Source organism: Monosiga brevicollis, genomic scaffold (genome assembly GCF_000002865.3).
Source record: "Monosiga brevicollis MX1 MONBRscaffold_10 genomic scaffold, whole genome shotgun sequence".
NCBI lineage: Eukaryota > Choanoflagellata > Craspedida > Salpingoecidae > Monosiga > Monosiga brevicollis.
The window spans coordinates 479,990-500,909 of record NW_001865047.1 but is presented as its reverse complement, the minus strand read 5'-3'; the positions used below and the strand labels follow the sequence as shown (position 1 = coordinate 500,909).

Genomic DNA, 20,920 nt, shown 5'->3' with positions numbered 1-20,920 from the left:
TCTCATTTCAATTTTTCTTTTGGGACGGGAATAAAACATCACACTCCACATAATCTGTGTAAATGATGCATACCCTCTATCCTGAGATTGCTCACAAGAGACTTGGGCAAATACAAGTGAGGCTAGCCATCCTTGTTTGGAGCGCTACTCTCTCGGCGCCGCTTGAGGTACTCGCCCAGAGACATTTTCTTCTTCTTTGGGGCTGGAGACGGTGAAGCGAGGGACTCTTCCTCCGAGCCCTTGGCAGTGTCCTGTTCCGTGGAGTCTGTGCGAGCTGGTCCTTGGGAAGGCACGTCGGCAACAGCAGAGGGTCCTGCAACAGGCTCATTTTTGACCGCTCTACTTTCGCCCACACCTGGCATTGAATCCGTTGGCGTAGAGGTGGCCAAAGATGGCACAGCGGGGCTCGCAGTGCCGGGCAGCACGGCTGTATTGCCCTCAACCCCTGCCTCTGCTGTGGCTGCTTCAGCCGCCGTTCTGGCGATCGTGTCGTTGATTTTCGGGGCTGTGCTTATAGCCGAGCTCGTCGGTTGCATTCCGCTTTCGCCGCTAGATTCTGGGGGCGCTTCATCACGTTGAGTCGGTTGCTCGGCGCTGCTGTCCGCGGGCGTCTCTTTGGCAGTCGCCGGCTTGGCTTGGCTCTGGCACCACTCGTGCAACCGCTGCTTGTGCCAGGGTAGAGGGCTTGAGGTAGAGGCGGCTGACACCGTGCCCTTGGCTGATGTCTGCTTTGCGTCTTCTGTGCCTGGTGCACCAGCTGGCTCTGCCTCGGGAAACTTGGCCACCACCACTTGGCCACGATTGGGGTCCACGTAGCGTAATGGGTGTTGCCACTTGTTCAGCACGCCCTTGATTCCAGAGTACAGCATCTACACGGGCGAGTATCGCGATAACACCACCGTAACAGCACACGCCGTGTCAAGCAACACATCCGAGGACACAAGCCAGCTACATCCCAGGCAGGCATGCACCCTTCATGCATTCCTTACTCTGCCTCCAGCAGTAGCCTTACCTCATCAATGGCGAGTTGAGCGGCCTGGTTGTGCTGTGCGATGGGTGCTTGTGATGCTTGACCAAGACGGTAGCGTGGTACCGTCATGTTCCCGCTGCGCCGGCGATTGGAACTGCTATACGGGTTAAGCGGGCTACTATCCAGCGGCGCATGCAAGATGTCTGCAATGCTAGACGGACGCAATTTGTTGGAGCTGCCATTGGCAACGAGAATTGAGAAATGATACAAAACACAAGATGGCGCACGTTGCACTAGCAGGGACCCGATTCATCCCATGATAGCGCGTACCTGGGCCGGGGAGAGGCTGCGTTTCGGGTTCGCTTGGAATGCTGTGACTGCTGTTGAGATGCGTGTTGCCCGCTGACCGCCAAGTCATGTTGCTGCTGTGGCTGCTTGGACTTTTTCGAGCCCGACGGGCTGTCCGCTGAGGAGCGGCGCTTTTGTGTTGCATTGGGCGTCAGTGGCATCATCGGTGCTGGCGAGCGCATGACTGGTGAAGGAGAAACAGGTAGAAGAAGATACGTCGGTAAGTGCGACATATTTCAGCAGCACGAGATAACAGACAGAAAAAACAGGAAAAAAAAAAAAAAAAGTTGAAACGGTGGCAATGAAAGACGCACGTTCGACACTGCCGGGCTCGCCGAGCTGCTCTTGCTCCATTTGTGCAAATCGGGCCATGATGGCTGCCATCTTGCGCTCTTCACGGGTCATTTTGCTGTTTGAGCTTGGATTTTGTACCAAAGGAGAATTGGCGGCTGACGATGAACCGGAGGGCCTGCGTGCTTCGGGCTATCCCGCGCCCAGTTGAGGCATCAAGACGAAAAAACACAAACATAAGACTGATTGTGAGCAAATCAGCAAAGGAGGTGCGTCGTTTACTTTGACTTGAAGCAAGGCCTCACCGTCGCTTCGCCAGGCGCTTTTTGAACGACTTGCTGAATCTGTAACTGGTGTTGTTGCTTTTCCTTCTCCTTTTGCTTGCGTTCTGCCTTCCAGCGCTGTCGCTGGTGTTGTCGCAACCGTAAATTGACTGTGAAAAAGACACCAAGATCATAACAGTGAAAAATGACAGCAATCAAGCGAAACAAACCGATATCCCAAGTCGTCGGGGTCGAAGCAAAAGCAACGGAGGGTGACATGGGGGCTTCACATACCTTGACAATCGCTGCGGCCACAGGCACAGACCGGGAAAAACGAGCACTTGGCCGGGTCGACGTCAAAGGCAATGGTTATTTCAGTACCCTAGGAGCCCACCCAAACGTGGTGTCGTTGTGAGAAAGATCACAGCACGGCCAACGTTGAGGTCCAGTCACAGGGCCGGGGCGCAAATAAGCGCGCGTTTTGGTGACAAACCTTGCCAAGCGCACGCAAGGCCGTGACAACAAAGCAGTGACGCGAGCCAGAGCGACACAGCTTGACAGCCGCCGAAGGGTGACAGGAGCGCCGCAAAAAACGCGATTCATTGCCCAGTACTCGAGCATCGATGCATACGGGCATGGATTTGGCAAACCAGATGAACGGCTGTGGAGCCTCTGTCACGGGTGCCTCAAGTTCCAAGCTGTCAGTGGTGACGACATTGCCACAAAATTCGAGCAAGGGCATGTCCTTGGCCACCGCTTGGTTTACAAAGATGGCCTAGCCGATCCCGCAAAGGACAAGGCATCATGAGATCCTGCATTTTGGCATATGGGGGCAAAGATCAGCACGCAAGGTCAGGCGGTACGCGCACCGGTCGATTCTTGGCAATCTCCAGACTTGTGAGGGCTGGGTGCAGTGAGGCATCTTGACACCAAGCGAGCAGGTCTGGTAGTTTTTCCAGCGGCACAGCCGCATCGATTACCGCTTTGACCTCATCCCTATCCATGCAGAGGACCGAACGCAACAGATCATAAGACGGCACACGACCACCAACCAAACCCTCGCGCAAGCAAAAAAGATATCCGCATTGAAGATATAAACGCACGTGCAGTGGCTCTGGTTGTCGGATTTGTATTCGAGGTCGGCTTCTTGCAAGTCACCTAAGACGGCGGCTTCACAAAAGACAAACTTTTTGCCACGGCCCGACCGACGCTCTGCGCGTGCCAGTTCTCGGCTCTTGTCTGCCTGTGCCGATATGGCTTTGAAGACTTCCAGCGGGCTAGATTCAAGGAAAACAAAAAAAAAGAGCGAGATTGGGGTGGGGTGCCGGGGGTGGGCAGATGAGATGATATGTATCTGGACAGATCTGACCGTGATGGCATGCGGCAAAGCGTGGGATGAAGAGCGTTGGCGGGATGGAAAGTACAACGCGTACCGGGGTCGACATTGGTCGCAGAGATAATTGTCTGGCACATGGTCAGCGTCGAATTCGAGACAATCAATGTGTTGCCAGCATTCACATTTATCACAGCAGACCATAAAGTCGTCGTTGTGTGTAAACGTGCAGATGCAGCGCGTCACCCAATCGCCCTCTTCTTCAGAAGCCGACTATCAGCGCAGACCAGAAAAGATCATGCAAGCGTGGCAGGTGGCGGGGTGCAGCAGGGCACACAAGTCAGATCACCTCACACGCTAGCAGCAAGAGCGAAAAAACAACAACGTTGCTGCACGTTTCACGCAAGAGCGAGACACATACGTTGCCGCCGCTGTCGCTGGGTTTGGCCATGTCGCTGGTGTCGCCGTTGAGGTGATTAAAATGGCAGCTTGCGACGACGGATCAAGCGTGCGCCCACCTCACCGTCAATGTGTACGAAAGAACAGGCATGTATCAATCAACTATTTCTCTGCACTCTGCTGACGGATCAAGAACACCGACGGGTCCCGGAATGGCCCTGAGCCTCCAACGTCGCCATCCGAGCTTTTCGACGGTCCCTCTGCAAATGCAGAGTGAGAGAGAGCGAGAGAGAGAGAGAGCGAGAGAGAGAGAGAGCGAGAGAGAGAGAGAGAGAGAGAGAGAATGAATTGGTTTGGTCGGTTTGAGAAAGAGAGAGAGAGAGAGAGAGAGAGAGAGAATGAATTGGTTTGAGAGAGAGAGAGAGAGAGAGAGAGAGAGAGAGAGGGAGAAGCGCTACCATGTGTGAAAGACAACTTGTTGTTTTTCTTTTCGTGGGAGGTTCCAGTCAAAAAGTCCGTCGCCTCTGAGTGAGTGAGATTAAAAAGTTGATTGAGCCTTGTCCTCGGCACCATAATTCACGGGGCTTTTGGTGGCTTGCCTGTCTCAAGACACGACGGTACGATGGTGCGGTGCAACAAGGAATGAAAAAGAAAAAAGAAAAAAAAAAATAGGCAAGTCGATAAAAGAAGAAAAAAAAATATAAAACAAGAGCAAAATCAAAAAAAGACGCAAGAGTGCAATGACACCACTCGTGGCGCCACGAGAAACAAAGACATGGAGTGACTTTAGTAGGTGCGCGCCTGGCTAAATAAGAATCGCAGATCCCGGGTGGTACGCGCTGAGGCTTAGAGATCCCCAAAGGCGCGGGCGGGCGATTGCATCGCAGCTGGGGACGCCGGCGGCCGATATGTGGTGTAGTGGTCATGCCGAGACTTGGGCAGGAGACCCAGGGCATCATCCACTTGCAGCTCTGATGAAATGCAAGCATTGAAGACAAGTCAGTGTAGAGCCTTGAGACGATCCGCCCGACGTGATATGCTTGGCTGCCGGAAGATTGGCGTAAGAGTCAGGCGAGAGCCACATACCGGAGCGCACGGTGGCAGAAGGGCCCCATTGCTGCCCACCATTCCCGCTTCCTGTTTGTGAGTCCTGTACTGAAGATTCCGTGTAATCTACATTTCAGTGCCATCGCCCACCACCGGTCAGACACAAGGTCTTCTCCTCGCCTTTCAAATGATCAAAATGACACACTTCATAAATCGCAACGCAACGCACCAATGTAATCATACTGGCTTTGCTTTCGGCTAAAGAGGCGGCTCAATACCCGCAGTTCAGACAGTCTAGCGGCATGTACGCACAGACAAGACCAAAGCAAGCATCATGGATCGGTCCACATTCTTGAGCTGCTGCGTTCAAGAGCAAAGGAATGCAGGCCTGGCCATGACCTACCGTGTGAGGGCCACGAAGAAGCCCTGCGCTTGCCAGAGCAGACCGATGCTCTGATGACCGGTGCTTCCGAGACGATTGTTGACAATGAAGCTTTTCTGCACATTGGGCATAAAGAACAGGGGTAAAAGCAAGCAAACACAGCGCAAGAGAACACGAGGCCATAGGAATAGAAGCAACCAGAGGCTACTTCGGCAGGCGGCAGCATGGTGCAGCCAGAGTACCAACCTCAAAGGCCCACAAAAAGGCAAAGACGAGGGCATAGGCCACATGATGATACAGTAGTCGATGGCTCTCCTCGCCGCCCTGGCGCAGGCGCCAGATCGCATAGCCCGCCGAAACGAGGGCAATCATGACCTAGCCAATCCGTCAAGTGAGCAACCAACAACTTCGAGACAGTCGCCTGTCTCTTTGCCAACATGCGGCGAAGCACGGCCGAGCGCCTGTCCCGCATATCAAAGAGGCCCTGTTGCCGCGTCGTCATGCCACTCAAAGGCTTAGTGCAAAGCACAAGAGCGCAAGCCTGCCCTTTTCTGGCACAACCGACCTGAAGCATGGCAAAGATGTACTCGATCAAGCGGACGTGGTTCTTCAGACCACCAGGGGTCATGGTACAGTAGTGATAGTCCCCGGACCTCTCTACAGTGCGATCGGTCGCGCCCAACTGCAAACCCAGCTGCAAAGCCAGGCAGGATCAAAGGTCAGATCGGTTACGATGGCACATGTGCAGACATTGGCATTGACGAGTTGGGAAGGCAGATAATGAGTGAACTGACCATCAATACGACCATACTCCAGGCATAGAGGTGATAAGATCGAATGAGACGACGGGTATCCTCTGCTGGAGAGGCAAGCTGGAGCATGAGATTGAGGCACCAGATGGCATTCCAGGCCATGGTGGCCGTCTCACAGATGGCCGACCAGGCAATGGACAGGGCACAGCCATCGTGGAATATATGCAGCGATCTAGCGCCATGACGGTGAGCAAATTGACGAGGTGATGATGCAGCATGAGAGGGATATCCACGCTACGTCAGACCCATGCGCGCGCTCTCGTTTTCAGAGAGCGGCTGAGTGACAAAAGCAAATGTCTGAATGCTCCTCATTCAAAGCCTCGCAGCAACCCCCCAATCACCCCGCGAGGAAGAAAGAGAACGATGAGAGTTCTTTATCAAGGCAGGGTCACCTACTCGGCATGGCTGTTCGTCTCATTGGAGTCGCTGAGAAAGGCACAGGCACGGATCATAAACTTGAGGGCCAAGAAAAAGTCGAGCACGGCCACGGTGAGGATGATTTGTGCCGGATGTTGACGGTCGAAGCGGTAATAGCACCAGACTACGGCTCCTGCCCCCACGGCGCTCAATAAGCCCGCCACGAGCTCGAGACCGTGAAAGGCCGTCATCATGAACCACTTGATCGAGTGACCACCAACACCTTGCGGCGTTCCCGCCTGCGCTACAGTCTGCCGCCCGCCGCCCGCAGCCGCCCCGCCCACACGTGCAAAACAAAAGAGCGAGAGAGAGAGAGAGAGAGAGAGAGAGAGAGAGAGAGATTCAATTTGTATGTTAAAACCGTCAAAGTGTAATACTTGTCGCAAAAGTGCTGCTAAAGTCACCCCCATTAGAAGATTTTGATAAAATTCTCGTCAACAAATTGTAAAAACGTACGTTCGGATGTTCATCGTTGAGTGGCATTGGTTGGAAGTTCCAACGCAAGCTCTTATAGTGTAGAGGCGGAGACAGAGGTCATGGTAGCGACAAAAAGAAGAGGCAGAGACAGGCAGACCCAGTCGGCGAGGCAGGCACACCGACAGAGGCAGACACAGACAGACACGTATGTTTTGTTAATCAGATCCAATATGTATGGCAGGCAAACTCAAGACCAAGTAAATGGAAAGCATGGGCTTCTGCCACAAAAGCAGCGCGACAACGTCGAGGCTTAGTAGGCAGAGTTTTTGCGGGAAGACAACCGCGAGTGCAGTGAGGCCGTTAAACTAAAATTCATCGCACGATGAGCAAGTGGTCACCAGGATGGTTAGCATGACGAGGCACCAATGCCTTTCCACAAACACTCCACTTACTCAACAGTCTCCCATGAACCCTCGCGATCTTCGGGAATCGGTCCCACAATCCTAATTGAAAGGATCACATCAATGATGAGGGGGAAAAAGATAAGGCTTTTGGCCATGGTACCCACCACGCCGGTCACAGCACTTGCTCGACAAGTCGATTCTTACGTGTTGCGTCTAATGGTACCACTACGGGGTGACACGGGCGGCCGCGGTCTCGAGATCGCGGCTTGCGTTGTTTGTGGACGGGTTGGGCGAGCGCGCTCCGAGGTTGTAGACATGCCTGATGGCGATGGTGAGCGTAGGCTGGAGCGGCGACCTATACCGTGGCATAGCCGGACAATGATATCATGCAGTGACCATGAGAACTGGTCGTGTACTTGCTGACACAGCCCAGCAGCAGGGTTTACTCACGAAGGGGTGCCGACATGGGACGCGAAGGTCGCCGTTCTGAAGCCAAGCTGGCGTCATCCTCCTCAGCCTGGCCAAAGGCTTAAATGCGCGGTGAGACGGAGTCAACCCCCACGCGGGTCTAGTCAAGCCGAAGGGAGCATACCCCATCTCCCTTTGCCTCCCCTCCCCTAACCAACACCATCAAGGAAAGAAAAAACAAAACAAAACAAGAACAAAAACAAACAAACAAATAAAAAACTTGCCTCGGTAGTGCCAAGCCGATCCATTAAATCTGCTTTGACGCGTCGCTCGCGAGCCAGCTATCACCAAGCCATCCCCATTGCGTCGATGTAAAGCCCGACAACCGACAGGAGTGAGCCAATGTACCATAACGGAAGAAACCAGGTCGACAGAGATGGCGACGTGACGCACTTGCTGTTGGGTGGCCTTGATATCAAGACGAAGCTTGGACTCGCGCAACTGGCTTTCGCGTTGCAGGCGATCAATCTCGGCATGGAGTTGAGCGATGGTGTCCATCTGCTCCTCCAGCTGGTCCGCTACCTTTTCCACGTCCAGGTCCAGCTTATTGTAGACCTTGGCTTGTTTTTCCACAGCTGTGATCAGTTGTACCTTGCTGGCCTTCCATTGCTCCAGCGCCTTTGCCAATACAACATGTGCAAACCATTAGGTTGGTTTGTGAAGAGCGTTCACGGCCCGAGCCATGCTTTGAACGCCGGCAGACAGGCATGATTCTGCTTGTGGTCGTCCTAAAAGCTCACCTCGCGCGCCGCACGCTCGTGCTTCAAGTCTGCTTGAGCACTCTGAAGACCTTTTTTGGCCGCCAAAAGTTCCGCACGCAAAGCTGTCACCTCATGTTGCCGTTGTGCCTTGGCCTCTTGTGCCTGTGTATTGCACATCAACAAGGTGTGAATAGAAACATCAAAGGAGCATCTCCAACAGCATGAGGCAGTTCAGCCCATGTCATCTTACGATAAGCTGGGTGTCCCACAATTGCTGCTTCATTGCATTGGCTGTCATGGCGGCCTCGTGAACCTTCTTGCCGTAGTGCGAGCGCAAGCCCGTCCGCTTCCAGTCATTCATCGTTCGCATCTGCTCGCCCCGACACGCAAAGGCGGAAATTGGTGTAGATAAGGAACAGGCTTGGGCGCGAAGCACAAAGATAAGGCCAACAACGGCGCGCAAGTCGGACCGCAGTCCTTCTGTGAACAGACCTTGAGTACCAGGGCGGTGAGACTAGCATTGGCATTTTGCACATCACGCAGGTCGTCGGCCTTTTTCAGTCCAGCCTCAAACTTTTCATCATGCTTGCCGACAGAGATTAATTTCATGCGCTGCAGCGCCGTCTAACGACAAAGAAAGGGGCATCAATCTACACATGTCAAAGTGTCCGGCGCAAATTTTTTGAAATATGCTCACCCTGCGCACTTCCGACAAGCCCTCTACCACGTCTTCATGCAGACTTAGGCGGTACTCTTCAAATTGGTTCTTCAGAGCAAAGGACGTGGAAAACAGATTGTTGACGAGGTCGTCGTAATCCCGCTTCACACTCTCCCTGATATCCCGAGCCTGTATCAGCAAGATCGTTGGGCACCAGGATGAGTGTCACCACACATGTGCATTCACACTCTCCCTCACTCGAATCAAGAAAGATAAGAGAAAGGACCGACTGGTCAAGCCAAAGTGAGAATCAGAATCAGCGTGCAGATGGTATCCGACCTGCGTGCGGTGCTCATCGCGTAGCCGAGAAACGGTGGCACGCAGTGCCGTGATTTCGTGGACCATGTCGTAAGTACGATCAGCAATGCCGCACTCCACCTATGAAGCATCGCCGCCAGCGACTACTACTATGAACTGGACTGGGCGTTCGTCGACTGCATGTTTCGTTCAGCAGTTGCATTGACCCCTACATACCGCATGTGCAATTTCCAAGTCCGAGCGATTGCTGGCGCGAACAGCCTCACGCCGAGCCGCCTCACTTTGGTCCAAGGCTGAAATCAACTCTGCTACGATGGCCTTGTGCAACTCATTAAATGTCATGTAGCGCTCGCGCTGAGGGCGATTCCGAGGAAACCAAATGAGAGTTCAATGTGCTCATCTTGACCAGCGGCGATAACGCGGACAAGCTCACCTCGCGAGAATGCATGTCTTGGCCCAACTGCTTCAGGGAATCACGCAAAACGCGCGCCGGTAGCTGGACTGTACCGTCATCATGATCCATGCGTGCTTCGCGCAGCAAGCGCGCAGCAAAATCGTTGATCAACTCCAAGCGTGCAACATGCTGCGGCACTTGCAAGGTCCGCTCCTGAGACGTGGTGCGTGCAAGATGAATACTAGGCAACCACTATTCCAGAATCCTAGTATTGGAGCCCACAATCGGCCACCTACATGCTGACGACGACTTCGCTCGGGAGCTCGCTGCACCTGAAGTTTGGCCCAGGCTTGGTAGGGCAAAATTTGCTCTGTGTCGCTCGTGCTCAACTGCAATAGCTTGCGTACGCGTGCCACCTTGCTGATCGAGCGGGATACAAGGGCACATCGAATCTGGGTCTCAAGTTCTGCCACCTGGCCATAGGCAAAAGAGAGGCGAGTTAAGGTCGGGGTTAGAACGGTGCAAAAAGTTTAGACTTGAGTCGCGCTGCAGCCATGATCCTCTGCAAATAAATCTTCGTCTCTTTTGAGCCTTACCAAAGAGCGGCGGTAGAAAAGCTCAGGCACATTATACAGCTCAAGCGCAGTGCCTTGGCCCACAAGCAGACCTGCTGTGCTCTTGACCTTTTTTCGAGCCGCAGCTGCTCGGCCTGAGGCCCCAGTCTAGTATAGGCCATGTCGATCGCCCGTGAGTTGTCCAACGCTAGCATCGGACGCGCCTTTTGTCAAAAATCATTGTTGAGCCCCAGCAGAGGAGCACTCTCCGACCTCCTTCCCCTCGCAAGCACACAGGTATGGCCAGGTCCATCCTGTGCCTGAAGACCTACCGGTTCCAGAACCAGCGCTCGTAGGCTGGTCACCACCGGGGCCACGACTTGTGCGTCGTAAAGAGGCAAAAATTGGGCCAGGGTCTCGGGAGACATCACGTCTAGATTGAGGGTGAGGCGTGCCCATGCAAAGCGAAGCTGCTCAAGACGGATTGACATGATGAGAAAGTCCTGGAGCACCTTGTAGGTTTCAGCCTTGTCTTTGTGGTCACTCTCTCGCAGCTCTTGTTCGATAATGTCCTCGAGCAGCAGGCTGACTCCAAGCACCTCGCCATTGGCATTGTGGCGCTCCATATCTGACAGTTTGGCCAAGCACAGTTCCATGTGATTTGCTACTTCTGAATAGGCAGGATGTCCCAGCAGGAAGGGGCCTTGCCTGGCCTCAAGCTCAAACCAAGCGCATAGCTGAGCCTACAATGACAAGACGCGTCACAACAAAAAGTGAGCCTGGTTCAATACCTGCTTTTGCAAACACCCTTTTCTCTCATCCCTTCCTCTCATACCGTGTTGGCCCAGTGCAATCTCGTTCGAGTGTAAACACCAATAATTACAAGAAGGAGAAAAAACAAACTAGCAAACACTCACCGGACCATGAAACCGATTGCGAAGAACTGAGGCGCACTGACGTGCCATGGAGAGTGCTGGGAGACCAGTCGCCATGTTGATGGTAACAGTATCGTAAGCGCGTTGATTTCGCATACCCAAAAAAGTCTCGCGAACGTAAAAGCGCACAGTCAGATCCCACTCCAAAAACATCATGTTGCGTTTGAGCCGCAGAAATTCAGTCACGCAGGCAGGCTCGTTGGGTGCACGGAGGCCAGCAATTTCGCTCTTAATCTTGCGCAACTCTGTGCCAATGCCTTCTGCCCCACCCCAGTCCGCACCAACGCCCTGGAAAGCCACATCGTAGGTGCCCAATCGCGCATGCGAGCTTCCCAACCGCGCGTGCGCGCACAAGAACATGATAATATCATGCAGGGGAGCCAACAGCGCAAGCAAGTGCTGAGCAGCCCAAGTGCCAGGGCAGCGCACCACTTTGATGAGACCCACGAATAAAAATTTCCTTGAACCCCGAGTAAATCAGAACAATGCCAGCGCCAAACTGACCTGCAAGGCATGCCGGCGTTGGGTCACTGGAAGATTAGAATACAAGTGCGCCACTTCGGCACGATGAGGAAGATACCTAAGGAGTGGGCGCGTACAGGAAAAGAAAGAGGAAGTGGGGAAATTCTTCATGCATGTACAGAGATCAACGCGAATCCCATCTGCACATCAACCAACCATAGATTCAACAATTGCTGGCCATCCTCGGACAAGAGCTTGAGTGGTGTTCGCTTTTGTCGCTCCAACGCTTCGTCGACTTCGGCTGCCGACATCTTTGCCTGAAGGCTGGATGAAGGCGCACTTTTGTCGTGCAGCAAGGCTTCCGTTGTGGCTTGGCGGCGGGCTGTCTGAACATTGAAACAGCAGACATGCCATGGCGCAGCGCAAAATTGAAAAATGTTATTCAGATATCAGGAGAGCAAGCGTACGAGCAAAGATGATGGGTAGAACAAAGATGAGAGTGAGCAGAGGGAGTTTTGCATTCGTGGGGCCAGAGGCAGGCAACGTAGCCACAGATCTGAAACAAACGGTCGCTTACCAGCTCTGGCGATCCGTCGAGGAAATAGTTGTCTCGGGTAGAGGGAAATGCGTTGAGCAGGCCCCGTAGGCTCTGAAGATAGCGGGCAATTTGCACGCGCAAAGCAAGGTCTTCGCACGTGTCGGCTACCAGCTCACTAAACTTGGCGACCATCTCGCGGCGCAGTAAATAGGGGTCGCGGGTACTCAGCAATTGAAGATATTGAGTGTGCATTTGAGCACGTGCACGGGTTTTGATGAGTTGGATGGAGACGAATCCACACATGTCTGAGGCGATGGCATGTGCCGGTGCAGCTTCAGTATCTCCCACGCTGCTCGTAATCTTGTCACGACAAGCTTGAGTTTGCGCCGCGTCCATGGCACCAAAAGCCTCCATGTGATCAACCACGGTCGATAGGAGGGCGGTGTGAGAGATCTGGGCCTGCATGGCGGCTTGCAAATCCCCTAGCGGTCCAGCAAGGGGTTGGAAGCTGTGTCCACTTTGATCCGTGGTACCAACACGGCTACTCCGCTGCACAGCTTTGGTCAACAGCTCATAGACGCGCTCCTCGGAAGCCAGCGCCATGTTGTTGACCATCGCGTCGTCCAACTCAAATAACGCCAGTCCATGGTGGCTCGGCACGTAGGGGTCTTCTTCTTCTGCCTGCAATCAAGGGTGCGGGTGAGAGGTGCGAAGCAGAGAGTAAGGTCAAAGCGCTGGGCAGAGAAAGCGCGGCATGCACGCAAAGTGTAACTACTTGCCGAAACCTTGGCGTGGCCAGCAGCCATAAAGGTGAGGGGTCGAACAAAAGCGTGGTGCTCCCCGACGTTGAGCTGACTCGCAAGACGACGATGCAGCTTGGCGAGGACAATTCCTTCATACTGTTGCGTCAGCAGCATGGAACGGCAGCGCAACGTCTCCAGCGCCACGGCAGCCAGCCCTTGCCCTCGGACTAGCTGGTCTTCCATGTCAAGCTGACTCAGCTCACTGCGTGCTACGCGCCTCACAAGATCAACAAGCGTTTTGGGATCTCGGCCGACTGGGGCACGAGCTAGACTTGCAACATCAACGCTACACTCCTTCTCAAAGTAGGGCGCCGCCTGTTCTTGTTCCCAGACGGTGAGGGCCTGAGACAAGAGCGCTGCTTCGAGCCGCGAAAACTGGTTCTGGGAGACGGGGTGTAGAGTGCGTGACGCCTCTTGCAAAGCAAAGGCAATGGCTGGGGCTAAGTGAGCCACGTTGCCCACAGAGGCATGCACGGTAAAGAGATCGACCACAGGCATGGGTAGAGCCAAGCGCTGATCGATGCTGTACATTTGCACGCTGTGGCCCGCTGCGGACCATGCCATGCTAGCATCAGAGTCACGCTGCAGCAGGCCCGTGACGGCACCAAGATACAGCTCCCGGCGCAGGCGATAGGATACACAGCTCAAGTGGAACGATGTTACAAAGTAGTCGGCTTCTAGATCATATTTTGGTCGTTCGTGGAGCACGTTGATCATTTGTTGCACCAAAGAGGCCCGTTGACGCGCGTCACGGGTCAAGTCAAGGCCAGCATGCAGAACTGCCAACAAGCGTTGTTTTTCTTGCACAAAGTTGAGTTCCCATAGCCATAGGTCAAAGAGTACCTCGGCTCGATCCGCCGTGCCATTGCCAAAGAGTTGTAGGTCTACGGCTGCACTAGCCCGGCGCTCCTCCTCAGCGGCTGCGGCAGAAACTGACGAGGCCGATGCAGACCGTGGCCGGCTGGCTCGGCGCGTGGCGGCCTGCTGACGCTTGCGCTGGCCTTGAGACGCGTATGTTGTTTTGGCTAAGCGTTGCAAGTAATGCGTGCCAAGCGACATGAGCTCATGCTCGAGACGGGCCATCTCAGCTTGGGCACCGGCATAATGCCGCGGATCACCCATGCTGTCAAGAACCGCTACGCAGTTCCCATGCCATTTATAGCGGTCACGCACAAACTTGGGCTTGGCTTCTGGCCCGGGGGCTGAATCCGTGTCTGGCGTGCTGTTAAGTTCGCTATCAGAGCCGGGTGCTGTCTCGTTATCAGTGCCCGTGGGCTTGGACGGGTCAGCGCCCGTCGTCCGTGCAATTTCCTGGCCGCCACTAAGAAGATCTAGACGCGATTCGGCCGAGCGAGTGGCCTGAAGCTGAGCATGCTCATGATGCAGCGTGCGCTGGACTGAATGAAAGTAATTTAGGTATGCTGCAACCTGAGAGCGACACTCGCGCACAGCAACATGGCGTAGGAGAAGATAGGCTGCCAGTGTATCTTTGCGGTTGGTCTTGTCCTTGGAGGAACCGCTACCACTTGCATCCTCTTCCTCCTCTTCCGTTTCGGTTACCGGGGCCAGGACGCGAGTCGGTGCCGTGTTAACGCCACGTTCTGCCGAGTAGAGGTCCTGCCACAAGCCACCTGTGAAAACGTCGCCGTCAGCAAAACTGCTGACTTGTAAAGACTTTGAACCGCCACTGCTGCGAGTAACATGGCCGCGTTGACGGAGGCGAAGAGTCGCGTAGTCATAGTCGTTGCGCAGAGCAAACTCAAGTTCCATCTTGAGCAATTCGTCCAGGGCCTCGCCAACCGAAAGCAGGTGTGCGGTGCGCTTCTCCTGGGCATGCTCTTCTTGAGGTTGAGGGCCACGGTGGAAACCAATGTCTGCATCAATCAAGATCCGATCATGGGCAGCCTCATTGCATTGTTCGGTGAAGCGACGCTGAAAGAGGTGTTGAGCCTGATAGAAGGCCTGCAGTTGATCTGCGGGGGCTTCACTGAGACGGAACTGGAGAGCAAAGAAGTCCCCGAGGAACCGAAGGCGCAACTGGTGGTTGGCATAATTTGGTTGGTTCAAGGGCATCGTGGACCGAAGAAGAGGGTTGTCATCGCCATTGGCTGCCGTCAAGCTCAACCCGTGGCTACTGTGCCGACCTCGACTGGCGGAGCCAGCCCGGGTAGCCATGAGATCGGCCAGGCTGCCCGGAATGTAGCGTTGCGTGACCGGCGTCCGACCCATCATGGCATCGCGGATGACATCGTGATCGGTGAGAGCCAGCCAACGAATGCGTACAAGGAAGCGATCAAGATGACGCCGTGCTTCACACTCGCGCTGGTATTCTGTGAGCACGGGAATGAGATCCTCCAGCAGCAGGCTTTTGTCCGCTGTTTTGCGCGTCAGCTCGACAGCGCGGCCCTCGGCCATTGCTACTTCCTGGCTGGCCGTTGCCAGCACGCGCGAGGGCAGGCTGGGAGCATGCTCAGTCCAGCGTCGCAGCAGTTCCTGCCGAACAAGGACCATGTCCTGAACTTGATGCGTAAAAACCTGGGTGTTCAGCAAATCGGAGATTTGAGCACATGGAAGACAACGAGACAAGCATCCGTGAATAAAATCGCAGTATCAAAAGGCAAAAGGAGATCAAGGGGCCAAGTGAGTGTGTTGCCGAGTGACCGACCTGGTTTGCAAAGCTCAAGACGTTGTCGTTGGACAAGGCCGGTTGTCGGGCAGCCTCACGAATGTGACCCAAGAGGGCATCTTGCTGTTGCGTTTCACGAACCTGGTCCACATATCGTAACTGCTTGAGCAGGGCCTCTCGCTCCATACGATGCGCATGGCTGGAGGAAGGGATCTCAGGATGGCAGCTTCGTTGCGCATCTTGGTAGTCATCAGCATGTTGCTTGAGCTGCTCCAGTTCCTTGGCTAGCTCATCCTCCAGCCGCTTGAGAGCTTCGCGCGAGGGCGTGGCTGGCGGTGTCAAGCGAGACTTCTTCATGCTTGCTCAATCGTAACACCAGTCTTCCGCTCGGCCATCAAGCGGTCGCAGCGATGCCCTGCTGCGACCCCACCCCAGTCGCAAGAGATCTAGGCGGCGGATCGAACGAGCGTTTCCGGCTCCAGTCAGATGCAGCAGGCGCTCATGAGTGTGGGACACTGGCTCAAAGGTTGCAAAATGGGCTTGGAACGCCCGCGTGTGTTCTTGTAGAGCTTTGTAAAGTTATTGTATATTTGTGGAGAGGTGCTAGATACCATTGATGTATTTTCAATGTTGTTATTGCCACGTTTTATGGAGAAGTTGTAGTAAGCGGTTTGTTGTCATGTCAAATTTTTGTCGTTTGTGTTTGGTGAGCGGATCAATGATTGGTTGCTCAAACGTGCTCTTTTGGAAGGGGGTGCCTTAGAGACGGTGGCTCGTGTGGGCGTAGGTGGGGACTGGGGTGGGACGCTTTGGAAAATCAGTTGCAAGTGCATTCGGTTGCCTTTTGGACTCAAGCAAAAGTTTGTACGCTCGTCAATTACCACCATCAGGCAAGGAGGGGAGCCGAATGACGACGGCCAATCCCAGCTGATGAGGCGGGAGAAGAAAACTCTCAAGATTGAGATTGAAAAAGGAGAAATAGAAAGACACAAAAACAAGCCTCACACACATCACAAAATCATGTGACGACCCAGGAGAGCGCAAAAGGAGTGAAGCCGGCGTACCCGCGCCAACAAATGCGAATAGATCCATTTAGAAAGTTGGAAACGGTAGCTGCTCGCCCGCTCTGCTCGGGTTTGACAGCAACATTAGCGAGGCTTATTGGCACGAGAAATGGGCGGCGGCACGGCGCCACCAGCAGACGACGGCTTGCGTTCGCGATGAATTGGCGGGGGGGCACCAGCCCCCATGGGAGCTGGTGCGGCGCCCGGCTTGCCCGCGCGTGAGACGGGTGGAGGCACGGCACCCCCAGCTGATGATGGCTTGCGGTCGCGTGGAACGGGGGGAGGGCCGCCCGAGAAGGGCACGTGTGAGGAAGACGACGAAGTAACTACCGTGCCCGGGGACATGAGCTCGCCGTAATCGCACTCTTCCGTGCCATCATCGTTCATCTGCCGAAACACGCCGCCACCAGAGTCAGTCCGAGGAACCTCACACGCGCGCGCGCGCGCAAGTCTTGACAGCAATTGAGCGGCAACAAGGCGGCAGAAATGCCTGCCAAGTGCGGGAAAGGCCGACGACACACCTTTTGTCCGCAAGGCTCACGCAACATGTCCATGTCCTCGTTGATGGGGTTGCGTTGGAACCACTCAATCAGCTCGTTCAGGCTATCGGCAATCTAGTTACCAGCATTGCATGTCGAGTTGGCCATGTGGTGAGGGTCGGTTGCAGTCAATTTGTTGAGCAGAATGGATGCTGCGAGTATAGTTGGTGCCAATGGCTGTGGTGGCAAAGGGACCGCAATAGCATGGCTCACCTTGGAGACGCCCACCAATGCGTATTGGCCCTGCGTGTTCTGCTCCACCATGTAGTGACGACAGCGGTCCGACACACGATACGAAAGGGTGTAGCCGAATCGGTTTTCGCTCACGCGAACCAAGAAACACCCGATATAGCGGGGACGCAGCAGCTCTTCCGCTTCGCGGCGAGAAATGAGCCCATGAAACCAAGGCATAAAGCCACCTGCCAACCCAAGCCGCAGTTGTCAGTCGATCGTGGTAATTGCGTGTTAAGGCTAAAGAAAGCACATTCGCGTTGCAACGCACCGTAAGAGTCTTTGCCTGCTCCACGGGGTTCCTCCTTTTCCTTCCACCAAGCGATGGACCTGCGTATGCACCCATGTTGATAGGCCAATTGAGTCAGGCACGGGCACGGGCACGGGCACGGGCATGGGCAATCACACTTACGCATCGCGCTTGAGTTCCTGCTCTGATTTGCGAGGACCGGCTGGGACGCTGGGTGGAGGCTGAGAAGGAGGCAAGCATTGATGTGGGTGAGGCTTGCATGCGTTAAAGCACGCGTGGAATATTCACAAAGTTGTGACTTACGCGTCGGGGTTGAATGCCAGAGGCGTGGCGGCGCATATCTTCGGCATCATTGCTGGCCACTCGTGCACCATAAGCTAATCAACCAGGCGCAAAATGCATGCAGGACACCAAGTGAGGTCGCACTTTTGCAGCTGCAAGATCAACAGACCACTTCAAAAACATACTAGCGCCGTTGCGGCGGACGGTCTCAAAGAAAACGCCTGTTTCCTGCAAGTACATCTGCATCTTGCGCTTCATGTTGGCACGGAACCTGTGTCCATACACGCAGTGGTCAAACAAGATGAGCAAGATGTGAAACCATGAGCATCAGTTTTTGTTTTCGCTGGTGTTGTGGGAAAAGTACGTACTTGCGCGCCAGAAAGCCCTTGGCCACCTTTTGCAGAATGCGCGCGTGATCGTGGAAGAGCTTGATGGATTTGTCCAGCTGCTCCACCTGCCAATACTTCAAGAACACCTGCGTTGCCGTGTGGGAGGATGTAAGAAGGGGATGCTGGCAGCAGAGCGCTGCCACGGACAACTGCGGAATTGCAACACTCGAACATGATCAGGCCCAGGCTCATGCTTGCCTTGGTTTTGCCCACAAGCCAACCCTTTACACCGCTGGCTGCCAAGACTTTGGAGCAGGTCTGGCTGGATGCCTCCACACGGGCCGAGGGCCCGTAGGCCAGGATGCCAAAGCGCTCCATAAACTCGGCAAATGTAGGGCGGAATGAGTAGCCCTCGCGACGAATGCGGGTCGTCTCCAGCATACCTGTGGTCAAATCGATTCCGACCCATGCGTTCAGAGAGCAATGAGCCGTGGCCCGCAAAGTTTCTCAATGATGTGTGGCGGTGACCAAGTGCAATGTGAGCCTACCCGTATAGCGCAGCTGGCCGTTGACAAAGTCATCGATAAACTTGGAGGGCGCTTGCTCCGTGTTGGGCTTGATGCAGCGGACAAAGTGCGCCATGCACTTCATCATCTTGTCAATCAAAAGCCTGAGATCGGCCACAAACTGGTGGCTCACGGTGGCCGAGCGCTTCTGAGCCGAGTTGGCCTGCACAGCAGAGCTACCACCGTGACGCGGGGTATCATCGTCGTCATTGGCAAACAGCTGGCGCACGAGCTCGTTTGAGCTGCTTTGCGCCATCTACATGGCGCACCACAGACAGTTTATCCATGCAGGGGAACAAGCAGGATCCAGACAAGTGTGCGTGAATGTTGCCGAGTTGCCGAGTGAGAACGTCAAGACGACTGCACAAGCCCGAATATTGATGCATGCACAACTTGGCACGCACCTTGCGAACATCCTGGGAGAGCTCATCACGGTTTCGATCCAAAAAGCCATACGAGGTGTACTCAACAGCACCAGCGTAGTGCTTGATTGTGAAGCAAGGAGCCGAGGTACGAGCTGGCTCGTAGCCGGCCTGGCCTGTGAGCTGGTTCTTGAGCTTTTGGATCAGCGTGTCATCGGTGGCGCGAGGAAAGCGCGATTCCTCGTCCAACAGCGCAAAAAGACCGATGGGCTTGCCAAAGCACATGTCCTACATGTACAATACACATCAGCAGAGCAAGAACTGGAGGAACAAAGGGCAAAAAAATATCCCAAACGTAGGCACAGGCACAATCACAGGCACAAACACAGGTACACAAAGCATATCGTGCATCAATCCATATGGGAGGACGGGACAGCAAGGCACGCACCAGTAGAGGCTGATTGTCTTCGAAAGTAATGTTGGACCCATCAATACCCTCGCGGGCATACTCGGCCAATTCTTGCTTGAAGATGTGCTGGTTGAAAAAGTTTTGCAGCTGTTCGTTGGCCACGCTGCGTGAAGAGATCACAGGGCAAAATAGCGATGAGATGAGTGGAGCGGCGAAACAAAATGCGAGGCTTTGGTCTGAAAATGCATGGTACACACTTGATGCACAATTGCTCAAAGCCGTTGGTCTGAAAATGCTCAAACCCGAAAATGTCTATCAGCAAGCATTGCAAGGCGAGGTCGTATCAGGGTCCAGGGACGAGCAAGAAACGCCACATCCAGGGCGGGAGCAAACAGGGTCCGCAGCGCATTGCAACGCACCAAGGATGCCAATGTCCAGGCGTGCGCCGCGGGAGCGAGAGCCTTGAGAAAGCAAGCGAGTGCAATTTGTGAGGACAACAAGGGAGCATCAGGTCTTGTGCTGGGCATCGTGGGGCGTGGAGGCATACCAACGGCCAAGAGGTTGTTGATCTGCGAGACAATCCAGCTGAAAAGGCGTCCATAGAGGGCCTTGGCAATGGCATTTTTGGTGTCAGTGGATTTGTCGGGGGTGTTGACGCGGCGGATGGTTTCGCCGCGGGTGACCGTGGTGACAGCTACGATGCTCTCAAAGAGCGCATTGGGGTCGACGCCGAGAACGCTGGCAGCCGTGTTGAGCACTTCACGGGGGGAGGACATTTCCGGGGTCTCGGAAGTGCTATAGATGTCCTCAAACTCAATGTTGCCAATGTGCAACACGGCTGCAAGCATGCTGTGCACGTTGGCCTGCTCAACCTGGGAAAAGCCGACCGTGCGAAAGGCACTGATGACCTCGTTGTACGAACTGAACGCGGTGAAGCAGCGGCAGCAGTCAGGTGAGTGAATGGCCGGTTGAAAGGCCGCAAGCCCAGATGTGGTGGGCCGGGAGGGCAGACGAACCCCTGGTTGTCGCGCGGGAAGGACGCGCATTGCGAGACGTAGTTGAAGCGGCGGTAGTCGTTCAGACCCAGTTGAGCAGCGTTGGGGCTGGCAAAGACGTAGTACATGACGTGAAAGTTGTTTTCACCCGCGTTTTGACGAACGACGCGAGAGCGTTCGAGGAGGTACTCGGAGATCTGCCCACAAAGTGCAACAGAGAAGCACAAGCGTGGCGGCAGAGCTGGTCAGGAGAACGCGGGAGGTCTTGAAGTGCATTCTTAGGACGACTGGGAAATTCAAGACAAAATCCAAAAGCTGTGGTCGCTGCACAGGGACGACCCTGGGCACCGACA

The 20,920-nt window shown here is 54.5% G+C and overlaps 2 protein-coding genes across 2 annotated transcripts in view; both read right to left on the bottom strand.

The window, feature by feature from the left end:
• Positions 1 to 122: 122 nt before the first annotated feature.
• MONBRDRAFT_32426 (uncharacterized protein) lies at positions 123 to 15,897 on the bottom strand (the record flags this gene model as incomplete). Its single annotated transcript, XM_001745751.1, has 41 exons — positions 123 to 869; positions 1,013 to 1,205; positions 1,301 to 1,502; positions 1,633 to 1,801; positions 1,915 to 2,042; positions 2,167 to 2,254; positions 2,366 to 2,647; positions 2,742 to 2,868; positions 2,976 to 3,149; positions 3,306 to 3,478; positions 3,627 to 3,693; positions 3,807 to 4,128; positions 4,691 to 4,777; positions 4,881 to 4,945; positions 5,055 to 5,149; positions 5,280 to 5,408; positions 5,599 to 5,727; positions 5,828 to 6,017; positions 6,242 to 6,513; positions 6,549 to 6,656; positions 6,719 to 6,767; positions 7,132 to 7,182; positions 7,288 to 7,438; positions 7,534 to 7,600; positions 7,945 to 8,169; positions 8,292 to 8,414; positions 8,503 to 8,622; positions 8,745 to 8,876; positions 8,950 to 9,099; positions 9,250 to 9,348; positions 9,445 to 9,582; positions 9,662 to 9,835; positions 9,919 to 10,095; positions 10,290 to 10,400; positions 10,509 to 10,919; positions 11,094 to 11,510; positions 11,616 to 11,691; positions 11,790 to 11,959; positions 12,151 to 12,792; positions 12,897 to 15,407; positions 15,580 to 15,897. The coding sequence occupies 41 exons, from the start codon at positions 15,895 to 15,897 to the stop codon at positions 123 to 125; spliced, it is 10,059 nt and encodes a 3,352-aa protein (XP_001745803.1).
• A 500-nt stretch (positions 15,898 to 16,397) lies between these two features.
• The window catches only part of MONBRDRAFT_32425 (uncharacterized protein), a gene marked incomplete at its 5' end in the record, with an annotated part of 6,335 nt that continues 1,812 nt past the window's right edge, over positions 16,398 to 20,920 (bottom strand). Inside the window, 16 exons of the mRNA XM_001745750.1 lie at positions 16,398 to 16,991; positions 17,126 to 17,218; positions 17,357 to 17,562; positions 17,646 to 17,704; positions 17,787 to 17,845; positions 17,928 to 18,001; positions 18,092 to 18,177; positions 18,275 to 18,381; positions 18,443 to 18,678; positions 18,784 to 19,057; positions 19,206 to 19,451; positions 19,612 to 19,735; positions 19,830 to 19,884; positions 19,992 to 20,033; positions 20,120 to 20,493; positions 20,589 to 20,764. Of these exons, the coding sequence (XP_001745802.1) occupies positions 16,689 to 16,991; positions 17,126 to 17,218; positions 17,357 to 17,562; positions 17,646 to 17,704; positions 17,787 to 17,845; positions 17,928 to 18,001; positions 18,092 to 18,177; positions 18,275 to 18,381; positions 18,443 to 18,678; positions 18,784 to 19,057; positions 19,206 to 19,451; positions 19,612 to 19,735; positions 19,830 to 19,884; positions 19,992 to 20,033; positions 20,120 to 20,493; positions 20,589 to 20,764 (2,514 nt within the window). The 3' untranslated portion in view covers positions 16,398 to 16,688. The remainder of the gene's footprint in view (positions 16,992 to 17,125; positions 17,219 to 17,356; positions 17,563 to 17,645; positions 17,705 to 17,786; positions 17,846 to 17,927; positions 18,002 to 18,091; positions 18,178 to 18,274; positions 18,382 to 18,442; positions 18,679 to 18,783; positions 19,058 to 19,205; positions 19,452 to 19,611; positions 19,736 to 19,829; positions 19,885 to 19,991; positions 20,034 to 20,119; positions 20,494 to 20,588; positions 20,765 to 20,920) is intronic.